This window comes from Tauraco erythrolophus, chromosome 5 (genome assembly GCF_009769465.1).
Source record: "Tauraco erythrolophus isolate bTauEry1 chromosome 5, bTauEry1.pri, whole genome shotgun sequence".
In the NCBI taxonomy this organism is placed as follows: domain Eukaryota; kingdom Metazoa; phylum Chordata; class Aves; order Musophagiformes; family Musophagidae; genus Tauraco; species Tauraco erythrolophus.
Window position 1 is genome coordinate 77,057,165 of NC_141469.1, and position 23,390 is coordinate 77,080,554.

General features: G+C 44.5%; 2 protein-coding genes across 2 annotated transcripts in view; one reads left to right on the forward strand and one right to left on the reverse strand.

Moving 5' to 3' along the window:
- The window catches only part of METAP1 (methionyl aminopeptidase 1), a 29,649-nt gene extending 27,860 nt beyond the window's left edge, over nt 1–1,789 (forward strand). Inside the window, exons 10-11 of the mRNA XM_086612586.1 lie at nt 1,360–1,425; nt 1,595–1,789. Of these exons, the coding sequence (XP_086468712.1) occupies nt 1,360–1,425; nt 1,595–1,755 (227 nt within the window). The 3' untranslated portion in view covers nt 1,756–1,789. The remainder of the gene's footprint in view (nt 1–1,359; nt 1,426–1,594) is intronic.
- A 4,361-nt stretch (nt 1,790–6,150) lies between these two features.
- LOC104382488 (alcohol dehydrogenase class-3) lies at nt 6,151–16,727 on the reverse strand. Its single transcript, XM_086612587.1, has 9 exons — nt 16,716–16,727; nt 14,235–14,336; nt 13,151–13,292; nt 12,468–12,555; nt 11,440–11,659; nt 10,687–10,947; nt 9,799–9,934; nt 8,720–8,858; nt 6,151–6,373 (listed from the first exon to the last, which is right to left on the reverse strand). Exons 1-9 carry the CDS (start codon nt 16,725–16,727, stop codon nt 6,349–6,351), a joined length of 1,125 nt encoding a protein of 374 aa, XP_086468713.1. The 3' UTR covers nt 6,151–6,348.
- Between the last annotated feature and the right edge of the window lie 6,663 nt (nt 16,728–23,390).

Consider the following 23,390-nt stretch of genomic DNA (forward strand, 5'->3'; position numbering starts at 1 on the left):
CCTGAGGGACTTAATGCCTGTTGGAAGTAAAAAAAAATGAAAGCTGCTGCTTATTTCTGGCTTACTGTGAAAGGATTTTTAAAAGCAAAAAGCTCATTTTATAAACCTTTAAATTATTTAACAAAATAATGAAAACTACAGAGAATACAGAACAAAATTTATTCAGATGCAGAAGACCAGAAACTTAAATGTAAGCTTTGAGAACGAGAAGTGCCAGCAGATGATGGAGATAGAGGCAGGACCCTTTAAGTAAAAGAAAAATGTTCTGGTTGCTGTTGTGTCAGCTTGATGTCTGAGATTTTTAAAGCATTTAGGTGATTTAGACATTTTAATAAATTTACACAATTAGAGGAGACCGGGGGATGGAGAATCTGTACATAAGAATCAATGCAAATTGTCTACAGCAGCAAAGTAGCTCGGAGCTAACGGTTCCTGGGCAGTACCGGAGTTCGTTCCAGCTCTCACGTGCTAGGCTGAGTCAGATCTAAGCTGCGCTGCCATTCAAGGTGACACAGGGCAGACGAAAAGGGCTGAAGCCTTTCTTTGGTGGAACCACGCTCCTCGAGACGTGCTGTGCATCAGTTCGTGTGCCTCCACATAAACATTTTTGGTGTACGCAGCATCAAAAGTTCCAGTATTATTGTCCTGAATGCCTTGAAATTCTCTGCCTTTTTATGTTAGCTAAAGAAATACAGCATTATCAGCCTGACACTACTATGACATCATTACCCAGAGTAATGAGGGGTGCAATGTGTCTTTCGTAAATGGGATTACTTAACCACTATCATATCTTGACAGTTTATCGGAGCTAATGTTTCAGTGGAAAACAAATGAAGATATTTGCCCCATCCCTGGAAGTGTTCAAGGCCAGGTTGGATGAGGCTTTGGGCAACCTGGTGCAGTGGAGGGTTTCCCTGCCCATGGCAGAGGGGTTGGAACTAGACGATCTTTGAGGTCCCTTCCAACCGGAACCATTCTATGATTTCAAGCCTTCTCTGAATATCTTAAGTGCTTCTTATTTTATTGATTTTTTTAATGGTGTATTTCATCATAGAAGTCTGCACAAATTTCTGTATAACCAGTGTTTTTATAGAACTGGAGTTGAACTCCAGTTGTTGGAGAGAAAGACAGCAATTCATTTTAAGCTCCTCGAGTAAATATTGCAGTGTTGGAGGAGGGGGAGAGGGAAAGAACTGAGGGAAATCTTAATGCAGAATTAAAAATGGACAAGTGAATGGGTCATCTCTGAAGGGCTTTTCTGACTTTACAGTATTCCTGCTGTATTCTTCTAGGACAAGGATTCATTCATTTGCTGAGATGGGATCACTTTTTCTAATTTGAGTGTTTATTTTATTGCAGAAAATAAGGCAGTTGGAGTCATGAAGCCAGGTCATGTATTTACAATTGAACCAATGATCTGTGAAGGTGAGCAATTTAGCAATAGAGTAAAATGGTTACTATTGTTTACTGTTAAGTGGTGATGGAATAGGATGCTGGTTCTATTCTGTACAGTTGGTAAATTTTTCCATTTCTCTTCTGGGAACTGATACCTGTACCTTAAAAACAGTCAAAAAGTCATCATTTATGTTTTCAGGTGGTTGGCAAGATGAAACATGGCCTGATGGTTGGACTGCGGTAACAAGAGATGGAAAGCGCTCTGCCCAGTTCGAACACACTCTCCTGGTCACAGATACAGGCTGTGAGATCCTGACCCGGCGGCTGGATAGCATTCGTCCCCATTTCATGTCCCAGTGATAGTCTGGACTGAGCAGGTGGATCTGAACAGTACCTGTTGGGGTTTTTTTTTGTTGGTGGGTTTTTTTTTTTTTTTTTGTCTGTCTCTGTACTATGCATTTTTTAAGAGTACAGAATAGAGATTTCATCACTTACTTTGTTCTCAGTGATTGTAGATAAGAGGAATATCTTGAAGAACCTGACACGATGTCTGGAAAAGCAGAGAAGAATTTAAAGAATTTCCTGCTTTCCTCCTACCTACAACACTTGTGCTATATTTTTCTTTTTTCTTCAGTTCTCTCTTTAGCACCTTTCTTCCAATTAGACCCACAATTGCTTCCGTTGCTGCCATGATATTAGCTAGAAAAGCGTGGGTAACCTTTTCCACTGGGACTTGATATTTTGGGATCCAGTTTTTTTTCACCACTTCAGTGTGCCCCGTCTCTCTTAGTATGTGAGTGGCACCTGAGATTTTAAGCATTTCTATTCCAAAGACTTGCTCCTGCTTCTGCAGATACTGTTCTAATGGGCTGGGCCTTGTTTGTTTATCAGTTGAGAAGGGGGCAGAAGGGAGAAGACATGCATGTTGCCAAGAATGGGCTACTCTTACCTTTAACTCTGTCCCCATCTCTCTGCTGATGGCCTCTGTGGTCAGTGTGACTGCAGGTGACACACTGTGTTAATGGCAGGACTTGTTTCTCTTGCTGGAGATTGGGTAGTACGGGCTTCCTACAGGGGAAATTAATAAATTCTGTCTTATATGCAGCTGATATTTGCAGGCAGTCTCCTGCTCCAAAAGCTTGGTGAAGCTGATGTATCAGACTCGGCTAGGGAAAGGAATGAGACAGGAACCAAAAATATCCCGTGATTCACGGGATCCCCGTGTGTGTTAACTGTGGGGCATTTTCTAAAGGTGCATCCACAGTAGCTGGGGGGGATTGGATTTGGAAAACTTACAGCGAAATGAGTATGTATCTAAACCAAGTCTGAGTGTGAGGAAAATGAAACACCTTCAATGCTGTATTCGTTTTCTTTTGGTAATTTTTAAACTGGTCATTTTTTTTACCCCTCAGTTAAGTGAGTTTCATGCTTTTGGAAAGTCTTAGGAGGGCAGCTATGAAAACTGATCTTTTCCCTCAGACTGGGTGTAGAGTGAGCAGTGTTAGTATATATACCCCTTTGTTTGCTGTTAATGGGTCATGATGAGCTGGAAACTGTCGTGGTCAGGAGCGTGGATTGATTAAGCCTCTCTTCTCTCTACCCTCTCTTTTCCCATGCCCACTTCCTTTCCATTCTCTTTGGTGTCTCTGCTGAGGGAATTTATTTTTCTTCTGAATTGTAATGAAAATTTTTTCGGACCCCATTGCAGACTCAGTCTTATACCACTGTAATGCACAAAATAGTTAAACCAATGCAGACATCAAATCTTACAATCATGGGCATAAAATACACCTTTTACAAGGTGTCTGGTGAATTTGTTGCCACATTAGACCCAAGTGTATGAGGTACTGCATACCTTTGGCTCCCCTTGGCACTGCAGAATTTAGGTGGGAGAAAAGGGTTGGTGCTTCATAGAACTGGACTCGTGTACTACCAAATACCAAATTTGCCAGAAAATGTCTTCTCTGCCCAGAGTGCCTCAGACCTCTGTTGCTGTATCATTGCAATGTTTTCATTACCTTTATTATTATTTTTAATTATGCAGTAAAGTGACCTGAAATGATGCATATAGAGTGCGTGTGCGTGCGTACGTGTGCGTGTGTGCATAGATTTTAAGAAAACAGACTGTAGTACTTGAGTGGAATTCCCTGCGTGGGATGAGATGTGATGTATTGAGGAGATGACTGTCCTGGAGGTTTGCCCACGGTATCATTCACTTGAATGGTTACAACGGTCTTGCCTTTTCTATATGTATGTGTATGATGGGGGGGAGGGGGCTTCATTTTTGGTCTATAAAATAAAAGTTGCAGCTGCTTTTAACAGAAATTACATTTTTTGTGATCCAAACCCAGACATAGCATTCTCAATTATGCCCCGGTTTGCTTGCACTAGTGCAAGCCCTACTGGTAGATGCATGCAGCCGGTTAAAAATCACTCTTAAACCTGCACGTGTCACTTGAATACCTCTGTCGTTGCACTAATACAACCAAATTCAACACTCCACATTTTTAATACAGGTAATCTACGATGCTTTGCATTTCTACCTATAAATTGAAATCACACCATGAAAACTTTATACTGAATTCATACTACTACAGTATTTTTAAACAAGTGAAAAGCTTACTCACATCTACACCAGTTCTTTCAATGTGAGGTAGCTCATCAGCCCGGAGAACAAAATTTTATTTAATAAAAATACTGAAAAAGGCTTTTTCACCTGTCTAGTTGTAACCTTGCTTCAACATGATGTGTTAGACTTGTGCTGACTGGATTTGGGAAATTACCTATTTTTGATTTTTACAGAAGTTGCTATCTACTTAAAAAAAAACCAACACAAAACCAAACCACCAGCTTCAATCTACTGATGAAGTTTTTAGAAATTGTATACATATTTGCCAAAAACACAATCCAGCAATTAGTTCTGAAACCATCTCTTAAAGTATTTTCCCTTTACTATCATGTAAGAGTGTGGAAACTCTTCATGCTGTTTCTGTAGATTGACATGAATATTTAAGGAGAGAAGATTTGATAGCTAATGTTGAATAAAAGTTAACAGCACGAGGAGAGGGGACAAACTGCATCTGTTACATGACAGCCAGCAGAGTACGTACACATTTCACATACAGTCATTTGGTGGAAACTTTTTGTCCACTGAAGTCCTTACAGTTGTCAAGAGGGTCAGTTCAATACCATACCTTGATCACCAAGAATGGGGTACAAGCTCTTGTGTTTATGAGTCACTCTGTCAGCTCAGCAACTTCAAAGAGACTACTTCAAACGTGCTCCATTCAATCAACTGCTTTGCAGGACAAAGTAGTCTGAAAACTGCTACATAAGGGCTGGGAGATCTATTCTTCAAGTTGGGAAGAAGCTGCAAGTGACCCGAGTGCTCTGGTATCACTACATGTCTTTGTTGTTGCCTTACCCTGGTATTACAAGACTAGCTTTCCATAAACACTCCAAGATGCAGATTCTCTAAATTAATAATGTAATGCAGACAACATGATTGTACGGTCTTGATCGAGTCTGTGCAGCCTAGAGGAACGACTATTTCCAGTGACAAATGGAAAAGATGTAATTGTCCCAGTTGTAGAGCAGTGTCTTGGGGTAAGGTAGTTTTTAGTAGTGAGAGGGAATTTCTTTTAAAAAGATTACTGTTTGCATTTAGAGTTCTCTGTAACGGCTGTTCTGACCAGGCTCCCTTAAAATAGGCAACTTCTCTCTTAATCAGTGCCCTTGGCTCACTGAGAAGCACTGACTTTTTATGTCTATAACTCTTCTTTAACTGGGTAGGCTTTCTGCGTCTGCTTTGCAGTCTGTTTTCTGCTGTTCCTCTGTGTTTTTCCAGACCTGTGACACTGCTTCCAGGTTTCAATTCAGACAAGTTTTATCCAGTCAGATCACTTCAACTATAGTGAAGAAGAAAACCTGCAACTGCAAAATTAAGACTTAACCCCTCCAACAAACAAACAAAAATCCCTCAAAACCCTGAAGCCTCCAACACACACTACTCTTTACTGTTGTTCCCCTGCACCTCTCGAGGGCAGACTGTTGCTCCAATAGTAGTGTTCCATGCTTCAATGGCATGATCTTGTTTTTGACTAGATAGAAGTAACAATCCCACACTGCTGCTTTTTGCAGTTGGCTGCAAAGGCTGCTTCAAGTGCCAGTTAAGTTTGAGGAAATGGCAAAACTGTGCTATCACCACTGGGGCAAGCAACTAGAGTAGGCTATGCCATCATCTTTACAACAGGCCTGTCTACAGCTACTGTAAGGAGCCAGATAGGAAATAAGGCAGAATATGGACTTCCCAAGTGAACAGAGGTACGCCTGGAATCTTGGGTCGTACATCCAGTCCCACACTGCTCTCCAGTTCGTTTCAAAGTAGAGCTGGATGATGTGTCCTTTGTAGTCCTAGAATAGCCTCAGAAGCTTGGCAGCTGTGGGAGTTTTTGCCGCTTTCTCAGTACAGCTACAGCACATCAGTGCTGCTTCTCAACCCAGCTGTGCTTAGCAAACTGCTGTGAAATGAATCCCACATCATTTGCTATTGACTCTCAAGAATGCTCTTCCTCCCTTACACAAAAAACAACTGTAAAATCACTAGAGGAAAACAGTAAGACACAGTAATCTTAGTCGCAGTCTTGATGCTCAATAATTCCAACACTGTGTTTAGAAATAAGCTTTTATTAAGTAGATTAATTGAGTTAGGCACTATTGAATTTGAAGAACAAATACAGAACTAGAAATTCCACAACCAGTGCTAATTATATAACACCATTCAGTGGTTACAGATTTTTTTGTTATTTAATATTCAGAATGCTCACTCTAAAATATACATCATCTTCCTAGTCCCAGTGATTTTCATTTGCTTGATTCTACCCTCTATCAGAGATTCCATTATAAAAGGGCAGTTCCCGTGTTGCTGGCCAACCAGAAGGTCCACAGTTGGCTCTAAAGCTTTAGGACAGTTCGAATGCTTAAAATGGAAAAGAGAAAGGAAAAAAAAAAAGAAGTTACCAGTAAGTCCATTTTCTCCCCTTCTCTCCCCTCCCTTTCATTGCTGAGACATACTTTAACTTAACTTCTGTCTCTTGTAAGAATTAAGTTATGCTTATGCCTAAAATCTTATTAAAAATCCTGGTTAAAAATAGCTTAGTAATGCTCATTATCTTCTTTTTTTTTTGTCTCGCCCCCAGTAAGATGTACTCAAAATGGAAGCTTTTTCAAATTACGTGAGCGTCAGTTTTCAGTAGCTAGCCAAGAATGTTGATCAGGATCATTAATATTTACAGGCATTCCCTCTTTTGGCTGCTTGGAGAATTTTAAGTAACTTTTGTTATTGGTTTCATAGGACACACTTACATAGGAATAAAGCATTGAAATGATACAGTAGTTTGTAACTGGGAAAGAGGATCAACTGCTGGATGAAATTTGCATGGATGCAGTGTTTCCAATTGTACAAAGTACAAACGCAGTTACTCTACACTGACTTATCCAAAGTAGGAATACACCCGAGATAAAGCAGATGACGTTACTACTTTTGCAAAAGTTATATACCATACATCAATATGGTCTGAGATCAAATACAAAGACCATGCTGGTTTCTTGAGATAATGCTGGTAACTGTTTATCCATCTGCAGAGGAGCCTAAATATGGATAAGCAGAGTTACCTACATCAGTGCAAATATGCAGGAAAGATTTTCTTTTTTCATAGAATCATAGAACGGTTTGGGTTGGAAGGGACCTTAAAGATCATCTAGTTCCAACCCCCCTGCCATGGGCAGGGAAATCCTCCACTACACCAGGTTGCCCAAAGTCCCATCCAACCTGGCCTTGAACACTTCCAGGGATGGGGCAGCCACAACTTCTCTGGGCAACCTGTTCCACTGCCTCACCACTCTCAGAGTGAAAAATTTCTTTCTTATATCTAACCTAAATCTGCCCCCTTTCAGTTTAAAGCCATTGCCCCTTGTCCTATCACTACATGCCCTTGTAAAAAGTCCCTCTCCAGCTTTCCTGTAGGCCCCCTTTAGGTATTGGAAAGCTGCTATAAGATCACCCCAGAGCCTTCTCTTCTCCAGGCTGAACAGCCCCAACTCTCTCAGCCTGTCTTCATAGCAGAGGTGCTCCACGCAAATGTTTTACTAGAACGTTTTTCCTCTTGTCCACCTGCTGATTCTTCCCTTCATTCAAAACATGTTCTTAAAGAGTATGTGAACCAGTCTGCTAAATAAGGTGGTTTGTACCCTTAGAGGCACTGGCAGCTATGCCATTAAGAGTCTCTGAATTTCCAACAAATTACAGAGCATCTCATTAAAACTCTTATTTAAATAAGAGGCCTGCTCTTGAAAAGACACAGCAGCACAAGCTTTAACACACCTCAGGCTAAAACTGTCTAATCCTTTCCCCTTTTCTGCATCAGATTTTATCCTGCAGATACAAGTTCTGCCACAGTATCCCCATGCTGGTCCCCATCTTCCCTTGAGCACATCCGTGGCTGTACCTGTACAGGGCTTTACAAGGATCACCTAAGATATCCTCTGATAAGAATAACCCTACTTTGTGCTGCTTTCGCAGGTTGATTGCCACTTGTGAAGTATACTGCTGTAAGGGCAGGAAGGCTCATCAAACATCCCAGAGGTTTTTCACCAGCAATTAGGGTCACTTTGATCGGCAGTGGAGCTGGGCCTTACTGGGAGGTTTAATACAGCTATGGCCTAAGCCTGCAGTATCAACAGCCCAAACTGCCATTTACCTTAATAAAGGCAGAAACTGCTGTATGTTAAGATGTACAAACCCACCATATGAATGTTCTACCCCAGTTCAAACTAGAGAAAAAAAAATATTTTAAAACGTAGCATATTAAAAGATCATTCCAAGTGACTGATTGTGCTGGTAATCTATCCCGAGTAGTTTGAAAATACACTGAAATCTACTATTTAATTAAAATAGAGTAATAGCTTAATGACTTGTAGAAGTGTGCTAGTGTGAACTCCCCTTCAGTCTTTTAAACATTCCTTTTTCTGAGGAAGAATGTTTTAGCAATATTGGAAGCCTAAGCCTGACTTGTCCCCTTTACCAGCTTTACACACTTGTGTATTTCCCTTACACATTGTTGCTTGCTTTTCACCCTCTGCCTGTGCTTTGGCACATGCCTAGAAGCTCAGAGAAAGTATATTTGTTTATCTCACAATCAACGTGCGTCGTATATGTCAGCGTTTATCCTCCCTGTTTAAACCATGACGGTGGGCAGGGAACCTGTATTTTGACAGCGTCTCATTAAGAAATGTCTTCTACACCTTTCAGTGTTATGAACATTACCTCTTTCCAGTATGCATCAGCTCAAAAGCCTCATTAATTTTGTCAAAAGGCAGGGTGTGAGTCACAAATTCATCAACCTTGATTTTTTTGGACATGTATTCAGTCACCAGTTTCGGTACATTGTCTACACTCTTCCAGCCTGAAAGACAGAAAGGATGCATTTATTTTTCCCCTTTCCACCCACCCTGGAAAACAGAGAGAAAGAAAAAATACAAGCCTTACACAGGCACTTATGTGATAAACATGAAAAGGAACTGAGATCAGGGACACATTTGTCCCTCCTGCTCTAGGCAGGCAGTGAGTAAGGAACGCAAGAGGACAGCTGGGTCTGGCACAAGCACACCTTATCCAAAGACAGAAGGACACTAACCCTTCACTAGGTACTCCAGCATTCAACATGAACAGCAGCCCTCACCCAGGAACGCACGCATGAGGCATCTCTGTCAGCCCTTCTATGTATCTTCGTAACATAACTATGTTTTGTATTACTTGAAAAAAAGGGCAGTGTAATAACAACATCAAGTTTGGATACTTTCATGAACTTCAGTGATTACTGAATCCCCAAGTTATCGGTAGCTGTAAAAGTCTCCAAGTGTTTTTTGTTTGACAGCAGAAAACGTGTCAAGCACCTGTTGCTTTTTACTTTAAAGGTCTTTATAGCACATTCCCATGTTAGCCCCACAATCTGCTTAGTGATTAAGCAACACAAAGGTGTTTATGTGAGTTCCTGTCTCCCCAAAGACTAGGTCCTGTCACTGGACCAAACCGAACCAAACCTTCACTTGGTGATAAGGTGATCCCTCTATATCACTCTTCTGGTACTAATTACATCACTCTTTTAGTACTACTAGCATATAGTGATATTCCCTCTTCAAAATACGTGAGATACCGTACTAATGTGTTCATTTGTAGCCTGCCTGTAGGAATATCAGATTTTAAAGATCTTTAAAAATCAACACAGCATTTATGAACAGACTGTCGGTAGTACGTTTCTTGCACAAGCAAAAGCAAGGTGGTGTGTTCTTCCCAGCTTTAACCCATAGTAAATTATTTTTATCCCCATACGAAAAGAGAGTTACCTCCAAATGCGGTCCCTTTCCATGTGCGCCCAGTTACTAGCTGGAATGGCCGTGTGGAGATCTCCTGACCAGCAGCAGCTACTCCAACTATCACACTGACTCCCCAGCCTTTGTGGCAGGCTTCCAAGGCAGCCCTCTTCACGGATGGACAGGACAAAGCAGAGTGTTTATCACTAACATTTGTGCTGCCTAGACTGGCACAGGTTCCTTTCCCCCAGTTAATGAATCACCACATTAGTATTTAAGGAACAATAAATACACTGAAAATTACATTAAATTTGCCATTGATTCAGACTCCTTATACTGTTAAAAGATTCACTTTGCTCTTTTTATATCCCATCTGGCTTCCAGAGAAGTCACTCTGAACTCTCACTGAGAGTTGGGATAAACTGTAATCAGAGACAATGTAGACCGTGTTACTGACAGTGAGAAATGCTGCTGCAATTCCTGAAAACCCAGCCTTACATTCAGTAATACTTCTGCATTTCCAAACGTTAAAATCGTTATTTGAGGAATTAAGGAAATACTGAGTGGTCCTTGAGATTTCACTGTTCATTGTACAATATATTTTATGTGGGTTTTGTTAGTTTTTCAACTGTCAACATATGAAAACTCAGGATTTTAAAGAACTCCCATTAAGGAAAGAAGTTTGTAAATTGTTAAGTGCCATTTTCAACATAAGAAGTAGCATCTGCTTTCACTAGACAACTAGGATTGGATGTACATTGGCCTTTTTAGTCATAGCAGTTACCATTACTATTTAAAAAATAAATAAATTAGTATGGCATGTTTTCTGTAACATGACAGCAGCTCATTTTGCTATTTAGCTGAACAACTAAGTGGCAGCTGGCTGTCCCCTCCCTCTGTGCACTACTTGCAAACACTCACCATGACTCCAACATTGCCAATGCACTCAAACGAGTAGTCTACACCACCATCGGTCATCTCAACCAGCACTTCCTGTATGGGCTTCTTGAAGTCTTCAGGGCTAATGCACTCAGTAGCTCCAAACTCTTTGGCTTTGGCATACTTATCCTTGTTAAGGTCGATGCCAATGATCCGGGATGCTCCTGCTATTTTACAGCCCATAATAACTGCCAGCCCAACTCCTCCTAAACCAAAGACGGCACATGTAGAGCCACGTTCCACCTAGGAACATGAAAAGAGCCATGAGCAACACAGAGAAAATTCATCCTTCCACACAAGCAGGAAACACAGGTTAAGAAGTCTGTATTGAAGGAAACATGGAAGCAAATACATGTGGCTGTAAGACTTGATCACTTAGATAAAGGAAACTATACAGAAATTTCATCCAAAAGCTCTTTAGATACTAGGCTTCTCTTTTTGCCTCATTTTTAAGATGAACTGGAAAAGTAATTTATATATTGCTGGTATCAAAAGGGGCGCAGAATCCTCTACCTGGATTTCCTCTAAAGGGCATCAGATTGTTCTAACCTGAACAATGGAGAAGTTAGAAACGGAGAAGTTAGAAATTCTTAGCTGAACTTCATCAGTTAAAGAGGAAGAAGAAACAGAAATTTGGTCCATCTTGTTTACAATCCTAATCTAGTTCCCAAGTTATCTGTGTACTTTGGCTCAGGTATAGTTACAGAGAAAAGCCAGAGCAACCACAGCCTTTACCTTGGCAGTGTTAACAGCAGCCCCATAGCCAGTAGAGATGCCACAGCCCAGCAGGCACACTTTGTCGAGAGGTGCTGCGGCATCTATCTTGGCTACTGAGATATCAGCCACCACAGTGTACTCGGAGAAGGTGCTGGTCCCCATGAAGTGGTAAACCTGCTTTCCTTTGCAGGTGAATCTGCTGGTACCATCAGGCATGAGTCCTTTCCCTTGAGTAATTCTTAAGGCAAAGACAAGAAAGTACAGTCAGAGTCTCAAGCTGTCGATACTCTCACCGGACACTTCCTGTTAAGTAGCACAGAGATGCAGCTGCATACTCGCACCATTATTTTTTAATCATTCCAGTAAACCCAGGAGTTCACAGAAATTAGATGCTAAACTCTTAAAACTTCATGCTGTTCATTTCTCCACGGCTGCACTGGAAGAAATGGAGTTTATCAACACGTCGACCTTGTTAGTCACCAACGCTAACTGCTTGTGCCATGGTACCATGCCCCTGTTCTTCACCTCCTTCAGTACCACTTCCCCTGAATAGCACCTGCCAATCATGTCACTGGGGTTTCTGTTTGGGTTTGGGAGACTTTTGTTCAGCATGGGAGCTGGAAATTTACCTGGGAAGCAGGTGTTAAGGAAAAAAGAGTTTTCTCTGTAATTCTGTACCATTTCACAGCTTTGGTGTTGATCCCAATAGCTAAATTCCCTGAAGCATGTCCTTTAAGTATGGATTAAATATGGAGTCTAAGCATTTATGTTTTCAAAGCTGTGGGCACAAGCCAGCAGTTTACACCTTCACATACACAAAAACAAAGAAACAGATTTATTTAAAGGCAAAAAAGAAAATAAATTTTAAGGAAGACTGGAAAGTAGTACGTAACTGACTCCCTAAAACACGTCCTTTCCAAGTCATTAAATGATGCATCAAGAGATTTATTCTTCAAAGATAACTCCTGTCAATTACTTTTGATAACGAGAACAGGTATACATTGAACAAATACCGTACTGTGTGTCAAAATAAAAAGCACACAGACCTTATCTTCTGGCACAGATTTGTTTTAGGATTCTTACAGAACTTGCACTCTCCACACTGGGGGATGTACAGAGGGATAACCGTGTCCCCTAAAAAAAAAAATAAAAAATTCTGTGGCTAGTTATCAAGTCAAGGAAGGCATTAGGAAAACAATGAAGTTACTCAGTTTTCATGGCTTTTATGTGAGCTTGTGTTCACTTAAAACCTTTGTGTATTAAAACCCATTTACAGTATAGAGTAGCATTCTTTATAGGGAGTGCAAGATAAAACACTTTTCTCATGTCTGAGCAGACAGCTCATCAGAAGTTCACCATTCCAGAACAAACAGGAATGTTACTGTAAAACAAAACAACCCCAAATCAACAGTGAACAATATGATTAAAGCCCTTTAATTAAACCAACAGGTAACAACTATCCTATTGGAAAAAAAGCCCTCTTCTAACTATATTGATCCAACTTCGGGTAGGAAATTGGTACGCTGGGCTCTTTCAAGCATTAGACCAAGAGCACATTGAATAGATTCGTGTTGTGTCTTGCAGACAAGAGGAACCTGCACAGGCATACACCCCAGAATAAGACATCAACTCCTGCAATACAGTGCTTCGGTGGCCCAATTTCACAGCTGACCTTGTAGTAAAGTAACGCTTCTAAGGAAGGCAGAAAACCTGTAAGGTATTTTCTTACCCGGCTTTACTTTTGTTACTCCTTCTCCAACACTCTCTACAATTCCTGCTCCTTCGTGACCCAGGATCACAGGGAAACATCCTTCCGGATCAGCACCACTCAGAGTGTAGGCGTCAGTGTGACAGACAGCAGTGGCAACTATCTGTGAAAAAATGTATAATCTGAGGCACCTTGAAGAACAGAATAGCAGCACAGATGTAAATATTTCCCTTTGGTCAGAAATTCAGAACAATCTCCTGGCCGAATTTGCCAATCCTGGCAGTGTTTGTGATATGGCCAACAGACTTTCATTCCTGGCAAGGCACAGGAGCGCCAAGGCAAGGCACTTTTTCTTACTTTATTTTTTCAAAGTCATGATAGTACATCTTTTCTCATTTCCACCAACTAAATTCTGACACTGAAACAGGTACAAGACGACCTCTGGTTTCCTAAAGCTACAGATCAGTACTCCAGGTCGTCTCAAAGTAGGATGGCATCTCAGATTTGAAAGAAGTTAGCCTCTCAGAGGTAAAACGACCAGAGAGACCACACAGAACTCTCAGCCCTGCCTAAATCCAGTTTTAAGTCTTAAGCACCATGCAAAGACCCTTTCCGCAGAGATAAATTCCACCTTAATGTATACTTTTTGGCAGATGCGGGCTCCTGGAAAGTCCTGATCAAACCAGAAACTTGGGTATGGGGAATCCAAGAGACCAACCACAGCTCAGAGCCAGTAACTAATGACCTGACTGAAGGAAAATCCAGCATCTTACACAGCTGCAACAGGCCACAAGCTGCTGCCCTTCAACCAAGATCAAAGGTGTTCCTAGCTCAGATGTTTTGTGGAAGCTTAGTCTGTAACAACTGGAATTGATCCCCAAGACTAGCCATGATCTTTAGACCAGACTGTGAAGTGAGACCAGTAGAAATCAACAGAGTTCTTCATAAACAGAACATCTAAATACCGTGATTTTCTTCTTTGTAAAGCCAGCTGATACTAATGAACTAATGCTGTCCATTCAGCATTGCTTCTGTTGGTAAACGTACTGTTCCGCTTTAAGTCTCCCAAAATACAATGTGTACAGATAACGATTGATTTTATTACCTTGATACGAACTTCATGAGCTTTTGGTGGAGCAACCTCCACCTCCTCAAGAGAGAGAGGTTTCCCTGCCGCCCAGGCAACAGCAGCCTTGCATTTAATAACCTAAAAGACAACGACAACACAAAAAGAGGACATCTGTTGTATGGTTCATTTAAAATAATTCTTGTTCAGCCAAGTGAGAAAATGAGAGAAACGCTACTGGCTTCTGGAAAGAATCCCGAATCTGAAATTCATCATTTCAGCACAAAGGCTTAGTTGCCCTACATTTGTTTTCAGGAAGCTAAGTAATTATGGGTGAACCAAGATCTGAAATTTGGATGTCATTCCCTTATTGAGCAAAACTATAATAGATGCATTTTTAAATGAATTTTGCTGTCTGACAGACGAAACGTCTTTCAGCTAACGCGACAGGCAGCAGCTTCCTGCAGGACACTCGGACGAATTGCAAAACCAAATTCGATACCTTCTGTACATAAAACCCGATGACGAACACTGTCGCAGACAGCTTTGGAACAGATCCCTTTGCAACCTGCTCCAGAATAGCGCTCGTGTATTTTGGAATAATTCAGTTATACCAGAAGACTTGAACTGGTTTTATTCCGTGCAAACAAGGTCTAAGCCCTAACTATGACAGTTGGAAACATGAAGCATTTCATAGTGTGCACTATAAACTGATATAAGAAAATGACATTGTGTGTGTTCAAACTAGCTGTGATCTTCCCACGGAATCACTGAAAGGGGATTACTGCAAAATCCCAAAACCAGCATACAGTCAGTCATCTGGCCTTTCTGAAATTCCACTGCCTGGAAGAACCAACAGCACCAAGACCACTTGTTGAGCTTGCCAGGTCTGATTCATCCCCTGTGTGTATAGGAGGAAACACTGGGTAGTTCATGACTTTCTGTAGGACTTTTGTTGTACAATAAACAGTTTTGGACTTTGCCAGAACCAGTTAACACCCTCACTGTACCTGCAATAGCAGAACTGCAGACGTGTACATTGGCTTAAATTTGTTAAAAGAAATAGTGCCAACCCTAAAACCTGAACCCATAACTGTGAAGGCCCCTTTCCCTGCCTCTTTTTACCAGGGTAAATATTGTAAAAATACATAGTCACTGTGGAGTCACAGTACGGGCATTCGGTCATAACCTCTGAATGTACCAAAGATTTTGCCAGAAACTCTAAATTCAAGGCACAAAGTGCAAGAGGAGCCATCGCTTGATAAATCATTTACTGGTTTTCAATCCATCCCTCATTCTCCCCTCTCAGTCACTCGTTCTCACACAGGAGACTGCGCTTTCCTAAAATCTGAATTTCCACAAGCTTAGTTAAACACAGCATTAAAGAGGGGAGAAAAGAAAAGTCTCCTTGTGGAGAGATAAATTCTGATATTCCTAAAACTAACCTTACACACAGACTCATAGAATGGTTTGGGTTGGAAGGGACCTCAAAGATCATCTGGTTCCAACCCCCCTACCATGGGCAGGGACACCTACCACTACACCAGGTTGCTCAATGCCTCATCCAACCTGGCCTTGAACACTGCCAGGGATGGGGCATCCACAACTTCTTTGGGCAACCTGTTCTGGAAGCATATTTTGAAATAACAACTTCTGATTCAGAAACTTTCAAGGAAGCTGGCTGTTGAAGTCACAGTCAGCTCACACAGCCATCAAGGCCCCTGGACTCTTCGGAGTGGGTACCAGAAAAGCCCCATCTCTGACCTTCCGATAGTCAAAGCTTTCCATGGTTGCATTGCTGAAACTCTGGAAGCCAACAACTGGAAAAAACTTCTAACTTTCCCCAGTTCTTCATTTCCTCTATTGGAATATTAGCACAGGAATACAACCGTTGAGTTGCCCGTAGCTACACACACAATCGGCTACCGATAGAATTGGGCTCTCGGCAGTGACAGAGGCTGCCCTGTCCTCTCCGAAACCGCTGCCAGCCTGGAACAGCCTTCAGCGTCTGCATGAACGAGACCACCCAGCCCGCTTAGAACGGCTGCGCAGAAACCCGGGCGGTATTAAGGGAGTTCGGACCGTCGCGCTGTTCCGAAAGCCACGCAGCAAACCTGCCGGCCGCGGCTTAAGAGCGAGCGGGGCCCGGCTCTGCTGAAAACGGACCGGCACGGCTGCTGGAGAGCAGCCTCATGGATCGCTCCCGCTGCGAAGCGACGCACTGACAGCGGGAGCCCGTTCCTGCCGCACACCTCACGCGCAGCACGGGCCATGAGGAGACGCCGCGCCGCGCCCCGTGCCCCCGTCCTCGCCAGCGCCGCACGCTCGCACCGCAGCGCGGGGGCGAACAGCCCAGCGCGGACCCGCAAGCCCTGTCTCCGGAAAGCCGCCCGGCACGCCCGGGCACGGGCACCGGCGCCGCGGCCGCGCTGGGCGGGCTCGCCCTCCTCCGCCTCCGCCGCGCCGGGCTGCGGGCGCCGCGCGGGCCCCTCCGCGGAACGCGCGCGCCAGCGGCCTCACCCCACTCGCCATCGCGCACGGCTACCGCGGCCCGGCGGAAGGGGCGGGGAGACCCGCTTGCCGCCTCCCGCCTCCCGCCTCCCGCACGCGCTGCCGCCCCCTGGCGCGGGGCGGGAGGAGCGGGCTCCTTCCCGCCATTATTCCCCGGCGCTGCGGGCCGCGGGCCGCCTGCGGCGCTTCCCTTCTGCAAACCGCGGCGCGGGCGAGGGTCCGGCCGCGTTCTCACGGCATCCGCGGCGCGTCTGGTTTTGCGGCTCCTTGCAGCGCAATCCCGTCAGTCCGATTTACGTCGCTGTGCCTGCGAGGGAACAGGCGCGTTGTTTTGCGTGGTGCGTCTAGTCCCCTGATCCCGCCGGCACCAGGTTGTCCAGCTTCTTTCCCGAGAAATGGGAGGTGATGCGCTCCCTCCGCGCTGCTCTCGGAAGGCTGCAGCGTGTGCATGTACGTGCCTTGCCTCTGGGGGGAGTTCCCTCTTGTTCCCGCTCTGGAGGTACTTGGTAGCTCCTGTGTCTCCCCTGGACACGGGTGGGAGGTGTCCTTCTGTCTCCAGTGTAGGTCCTCCGCACCTGCAATCCCTACTTGGCTGGAGGCTTTACTGGTCAGCGGTGTGCTTCAAACTGGGTGAAGGCAGCCCCTTTCCAGTGCAGGCCAAGGGGTCTGCGGTGAGATGGAAGTTCTGGCAGGGATCCCTGAGATGCATCCAGCAGTCTTTGGAACAAAAGGGCTATTGCTACAAGATGGGATTGCTAAACCGCTCACACTGTCATTTCCTTTTCCAAAGAACCATCTTTCTCCAGGTGGGATAGGAAGGGCTTCATGTGAGATCTGCAGACGTGGTTGTGTAAGATCAAGTGAACAGTTCTGCCACGGGTTGTTAGATTTTACATGAGAGGTGCTGGTGCTCGAGGAATTGCAGAGCTCAGTAAGAAATGGAATTTTTATTTTCCAGTGACATGCTGACAAAGCTCAGCAAATACCACAGTTAGAAAATAGCACCAACGTGGGGAAAAATAACCTTAAAAACACAACAGAAACAACTATAGCATTTAATAAATAACGTAAAAATAACATAACATTTAATAACATAATTAAAATGTTATTTTACATAACTCTGTAGGCTCAGGAAAGCTGATACCTAGCTGGAAGGTAATTTGGGCAGTGAAAGTACTCTATAGATATAGGTGTCACATACAGTGAAAAGCGTAGAGAAGCAACGAAGACGTGTGATCAGGCCGCCTGTGCCACGGCCGTCTTGAGACTTTCCACTGGTTACTTCAGTTTGTGTTCACTGGCTACCCCTGAAACCTTGTTGTTGAAATCAAAGCAGGCCTTGCCCATTTCCTTGGTTAAAGTCAGCTCTGCCAGCCCCTCCTGTGAATGTCATGGTCTTGGTCACTCACGCCCGGTTTCTCAGTGCTTCCAAAAAGACTCCGAGCATTTTCTGTTTGGCTAAGTTTCGCAGATGCTCAGCTTTTGTTGGTATCTGACATTCTGGAAACTGCAAGTACTGATGCTGGTAGACAAAAGCACAAATACAAAAATGGTAACTCCTTGTCCTGGTTTTGGCTGGGATAGAGTTAATTTTCTTCCTAGGAGCTGTCACAGTGCTGTGTTTTGGATGTAGGATGGGAATAACGTTGATAATGTGCTGATATTGCAGGTGTTGCCAAGCAGTGCTTATACTAAGTTAGGGACTTTCCAGCTTCCCATGCTTTGCCAGCGAGGAGGTGCACAAGGACCTGGGAGGGAGCATAGCCAGGACAGCTGAGCCAAACTGGCCAAAGGGGTGTTCCATACCATATGACGTCATGCCCAGTATATAAATAGGGCGCAAGTTAGCCGGGGGGCTGCTGTTGGGGACCCGGCTGGGTGTCCATTGGCGGGTGGTGAGCAATTGCATTGTGCATCACTTGTTTTGTATATTCTTCTATCGTTATTATTGTTATTTTCCCTTCCTTTTCTGCCCTATCAGACTGTCTCAACCCACAAATTTTGCTCTTTTTCTCTGATTGTCTCCGTCATCCCACTGGTGGAGGGAGAGGGAGCGAACGGCTGTGTGGTGTTGAGCTGCTTGCAGCGTTAAACCACAACGCTCCTTAATGCTCATCGTCCCGTTTCAGAGATTAAAGTGGTGGTTTTTCTCATTTTTCCTTCCCTTGCAGTTTTGTGATGCCGTCTCCAGTGTTGCTATGTACCATTGGAAGCCCCTGGACCTGGTAAGTGTTTTTGCAACTTTCTTTCTATTCTCGGTACCGTACAAGCAGATCGGTTTACCACGCTGTGATCTTGGCTGAACTATCTGTGCTTTGCCGTGCGTGTTTCAGGTTTCTGTAGGAAAGTTCTGTAGGTGAGGGCTCCAAGCACTACTGTGGTTTTTCCTTTGGGTTGGTTTAGGTGTGTTGTTCTAGGAGGTGTTACGTGCTAATCAGAAACATCCGTTTGGATTGAGAAAAGAGGAGGCCTTGGAAGCACGGCGAGCATGTGGGAGAGAGGCCTGGCAATCATGTTTTTGCTTGGAGGATGTTCTCTGTTCCATGTGGCGAGTGAGGGAAAAGCCCAAAACAGCTTGGGATCTTGTCGTGGGTTATGTTGAACCGCCCCACACACAGCCGGTCACTCCCCCTCCCCCACCCCCAGGAATGAGGGAGAGAATTAAAGGATAAACGTGAAACCCGTGGGTTGAGATAAGAGTGATTTAATACAGATGATTTAATACAATGTAGGTGCTCACCACCCCCTCGTATGCGAAGCCCGTCTCGTCCCGAAAACTGCAAATCCCGGACGAACGCGAGGCCCCGAAATAGAGAGGGGCAGAGAGGGAGAGAAAGAGAGAGAGAGAGAAATTAAAAAAAAAAACAGCAGAGCAACAGCGCAGCAAGCGCAAAAGAGCAAAAGTGCAAAAAGAGCAAAAGCGCAAAAAGCCCTTCTTCCCGGCTGACCCTCGCTTTTATACTGGGCATGACGCTGCATGATATGGAATACTAATTGGCCAGTTTGGCCCTCAGTCTTAAGTTCCACACAAATGACAAGGGGAATCGTGTCCCGCTTGTCCCAGCTATGCTCCCCCCTTATCCTGCCGTGTTTCTGTACTCCGCACACTGAAAAGTCCTTGGAGTTTCACTTCCAACCACAAACATCAGCTTGCTATCAACATTCTTCTCAGAGCGAGCCTCTGAGTGAAACCAAAACAGGGAGCTCTTCTGGCTGTTAAAAAAAAACTTTGTCCCAGCTAAAACTGGGACAGTATCCACCCCTTATTCCATACCATGCATGTCATGCTCAAACCTTACATATATACTATTCCCTTAGCCATGGGTCATCCCTCCAAAATGTGTCTTCATCTGTTACAGCAGTCTCTCAGGGCAGGAAAGATGACGTGGAACTCGCTCAGTCGGTAGGACGGATGACATGTAGTCTTTGTTGCGTGTGGCGCCTGGAGCTCGTAGTTGGTGTATCTGGCCGCTGTCTGCAGGTTGAGAATGTTGATCTTGAAGAAGTTGCTGGTTGTTTGGAATCAGTTCTGATTCTGACGAAGTTCATTCTTCATTAACCTGGATGATTCTTAATATAATGACATTAGTACAATGTGACAACCATAGTGATGATGGTATGCAGGGACAGGGTTATTCAGCAATTAATATCACACAATTCAATTCATTTTATCATCTATTTTCACCCAACATCAAATCCCCTTGAGGTACACATCGGACTTCCCCGTCCTTCTGCATCACCCACCAAGTACACCCAGGTCCCTGAGCAAAAGCAATCCCACGAATGGGTTTACCTTTACCCGAGGCAGGAATAACCCAAACTGTCTTCCCGAGTATATTCCTCATGTGCACTACAGGGACTTTGTCTCCTTCTACAGTACGTAGAAGTTCTGATTGCGCAGGACCAGCTCGATTGGCAGATCCTCTAGTGTTAACTAACCAGGTGGCTTTTGCTAAATGCGTATCCCAATGTTTGAAGGTTCCACCACCCATTGCTTTCAGTGTGGTTTTTAGCAATCCATTATATCGTTCAATCTTCCCAGAAGCTGGTGCATGATAGGGATGTGATATACCCACTCGATGCCATGCTCTTTGGCCCAGGTGTCTATAAGATTGTTACGGAAATGAGTCCCGTTGTCCGACTCAATTCTTTCTGGGGTGCCATGCCGCCACAAGACTTGCTTTTCAAGGCCCAAGATCGTGTTCCGGGCGGTGGCATGGGGCACAGCATAGGTTTCCAGCCATCCAGTGGTCGCTTCCACCATTGTAAGCACATAACGCTTGCCACTGCGAGTTTGTGGAAGTGTGACATAGTCAATTTGCCAAGCCTCTCCATATTGATATTTCGACCAACGCCCTCCATACCAAAGAGGTTTCAACCGCTTGGCTTGCTTGATTGCAGCACACGTTTCACATTCATGGATCACCTCTGCAATGGTGTCCATAGTTAGGTCCACCCCTCGATCACGAGCCCATTTGTATGTGGCGTCCCTTCCTTGATGGCCTGAGGCATCATGGGCCCAACGAGCTAGAAATTTTTCACCTTTATGTTGCCAGTCCAGATCCACCTGAGCCACTTTAATCTTGGCGGCCTGATCCACCTGTTGATTGTTTTCATGTTCTTCTGTGGCCCGACTCTTGGGTACATGGGCATCTACATGTCGTACTTTCACAATCAGCTTCTCTACTCGAGCAGCAATGTCTTTCCACAACGGGGCAGCCCAGATGGGTTTACCTCTGCGTTGCCAGCTGCTCTGCTTCCATTGCCGTAGCCATCCCCACAGGGCATTTGCTACCATCCAAGAGTCGGTATAGAGATAGAGCATTGGCCACTTTTCTCGTTCAGCGATGTCTAAAGCCAGTTGGATGGCTTTCACCTCTGCGAACTGGCTTGATTCGCCTTCTCCTTCGGTAGCTTCTGCGACCTGTCGAGTAGGACTCCATACAGCAGCTTTCCATTTTCGATGTTTTCCTACAAGGCGACAGGACCCGTCGGTAAACAGAGCGTATTTCTTCTCATTGTCTGATAGTTCATTATAAGGTGGAGCCTCCTCAGCACGTGTCACCTCCTCCTCCTCTGGTGACATTCCAAAGTCTTTACCTTCAGCCCAGTTAGTGATCACTTCCAAAATTCCTGGGCGATTGAGGTTTCCTATCCGAGCTCTTTGTGTGATCAGCGCGATCCACTTGCTCCATGTGGCATCAGTTGCGTGGTGTGTAGACGGGACGCTCCCTTTGAACATCCAGCCGAGCACTGGCAATCGGGGTGCCAGGAGCAACTGTGCTTCTGTACCAATCACTTCAGAAGCAGCTCGGACTCCTTCATATGCTGCCAATATCTCTTTTTCAGTTGGAGTATAGTTGGTTTCGGATCCTTTGTATCCTCGACTCCAAAACCCAAGAGGTCGACCTCGCGTCTCCCCTGGCGCTTTTTGCCAGAGACTCCAGGTGGGACCATTCTCCCCGGCTGCGGTGTAGAGCACGTTTTTGACATCTTGTCCTGTCCGGACTGGTCCCAGGGCTACCGCATGGACTATTTCTTGTTTAATTTGTTCAAAGGCTTGTTTTTGCTCTGGGCCCCATTCAAAATTATTCCTCTTTCGGGTTATTTGGTAGAGGGGTTTTACAATCTGGCTGTAGTCAGGAATATGCATTCTCCAGAAACCCACAATGCCTAAGAAAGCTTGTGCTTCCTTTTTGTTGGTTGGTGGGGACATAGCTGTTATTTTATTAATCACGTCCATCGGAATCTGACGACGCCCATCTTGCCATTTTATTCCCAAAAACTGAATCTCCTGGGCAGGTCCCTTGACTTTACTCTGTTTTATGGCAAAGCCTGCTTTCAGAAGGATTTGGATTATCTTTTCACCTTTCTCAAAACTTCTTCTGCTGTGTTGCCCCATACAATGATGTCATCAATGTATTGCAGATGTTCTGGGGCATCACCCTGTTCCAGTGTGGTCTGGATCAGTCCATGGCAAATAGTGGGGCTGTGTTTCCACCCCTGGGGCAGTCGATTCCAGGTATACTGGATGCCCCTCCAAGTGAAAGCAAACTGTGGCCTGCATTCCGGTGCCAAAGGAATTGAGAAAAACGCATTAGCGATATCAATTGTAGCGTACCACCTGGCTGCCTTTGACTCCAGTTCATACTGAAGTTCCAGCATATCTGGCACGGCAGCACTCAATGGTGGTGTAACTTCATTCAAGCCACGATAGTCTACCGTCAGCCTCCACTCGCCATTGGACTTACGTACAGGCCATATAGGGCTGTTAAAAGGGGAGCGGGTCTTTGTGATGACTCCTTGACTCTCCAGTTGACGAATCAACTTATGGATAGGAATTAGAGAGTCTCGGTTGGTACGATATTGCTGTCGGTGCACTGTTGTATTAGCAATTGGCACCTGCTGTTCTTCGACCCTCAGTAACCCCACAGCAGAAGGGTCCGTTGAGAGACCAGGCAAAGTAGACAGCTGCCTGCCTTCTTCTGTCTCTACTGCAGCTATGCCAAAAGCCCACCGATACCCTTTTGGGTCTTTGAAATACCCTCTCTTAAGATAATCTATGCCAAGGATGCACGGGGCTTCTGGGCCAGTTACAATAGGGTGTTTTTGCCACTGCTGTCCAGTTAGGCTCACTTCAGCCTCTAACACAGTCAGTTGTTGAGACCCCCCTGTCACTCCAGA

Coding starts and splice junctions, on each gene's coding strand:
- LOC104382488 (XM_086612587.1), bottom strand. Junction 12,556..13,150: donor AGTAACAAAAGTAAAGCCGG/GTAAGAAAATAC, acceptor TTTTTTTTTTAG/GGGACACGGTTATCCCTCTG. Junction 8,859..9,798: donor GAAAGGGACCGCATTTGGAG/GTAACTCTCTTT, acceptor TCTGTCTTTCAG/GCTGGAAGAGTGTAGACAAT.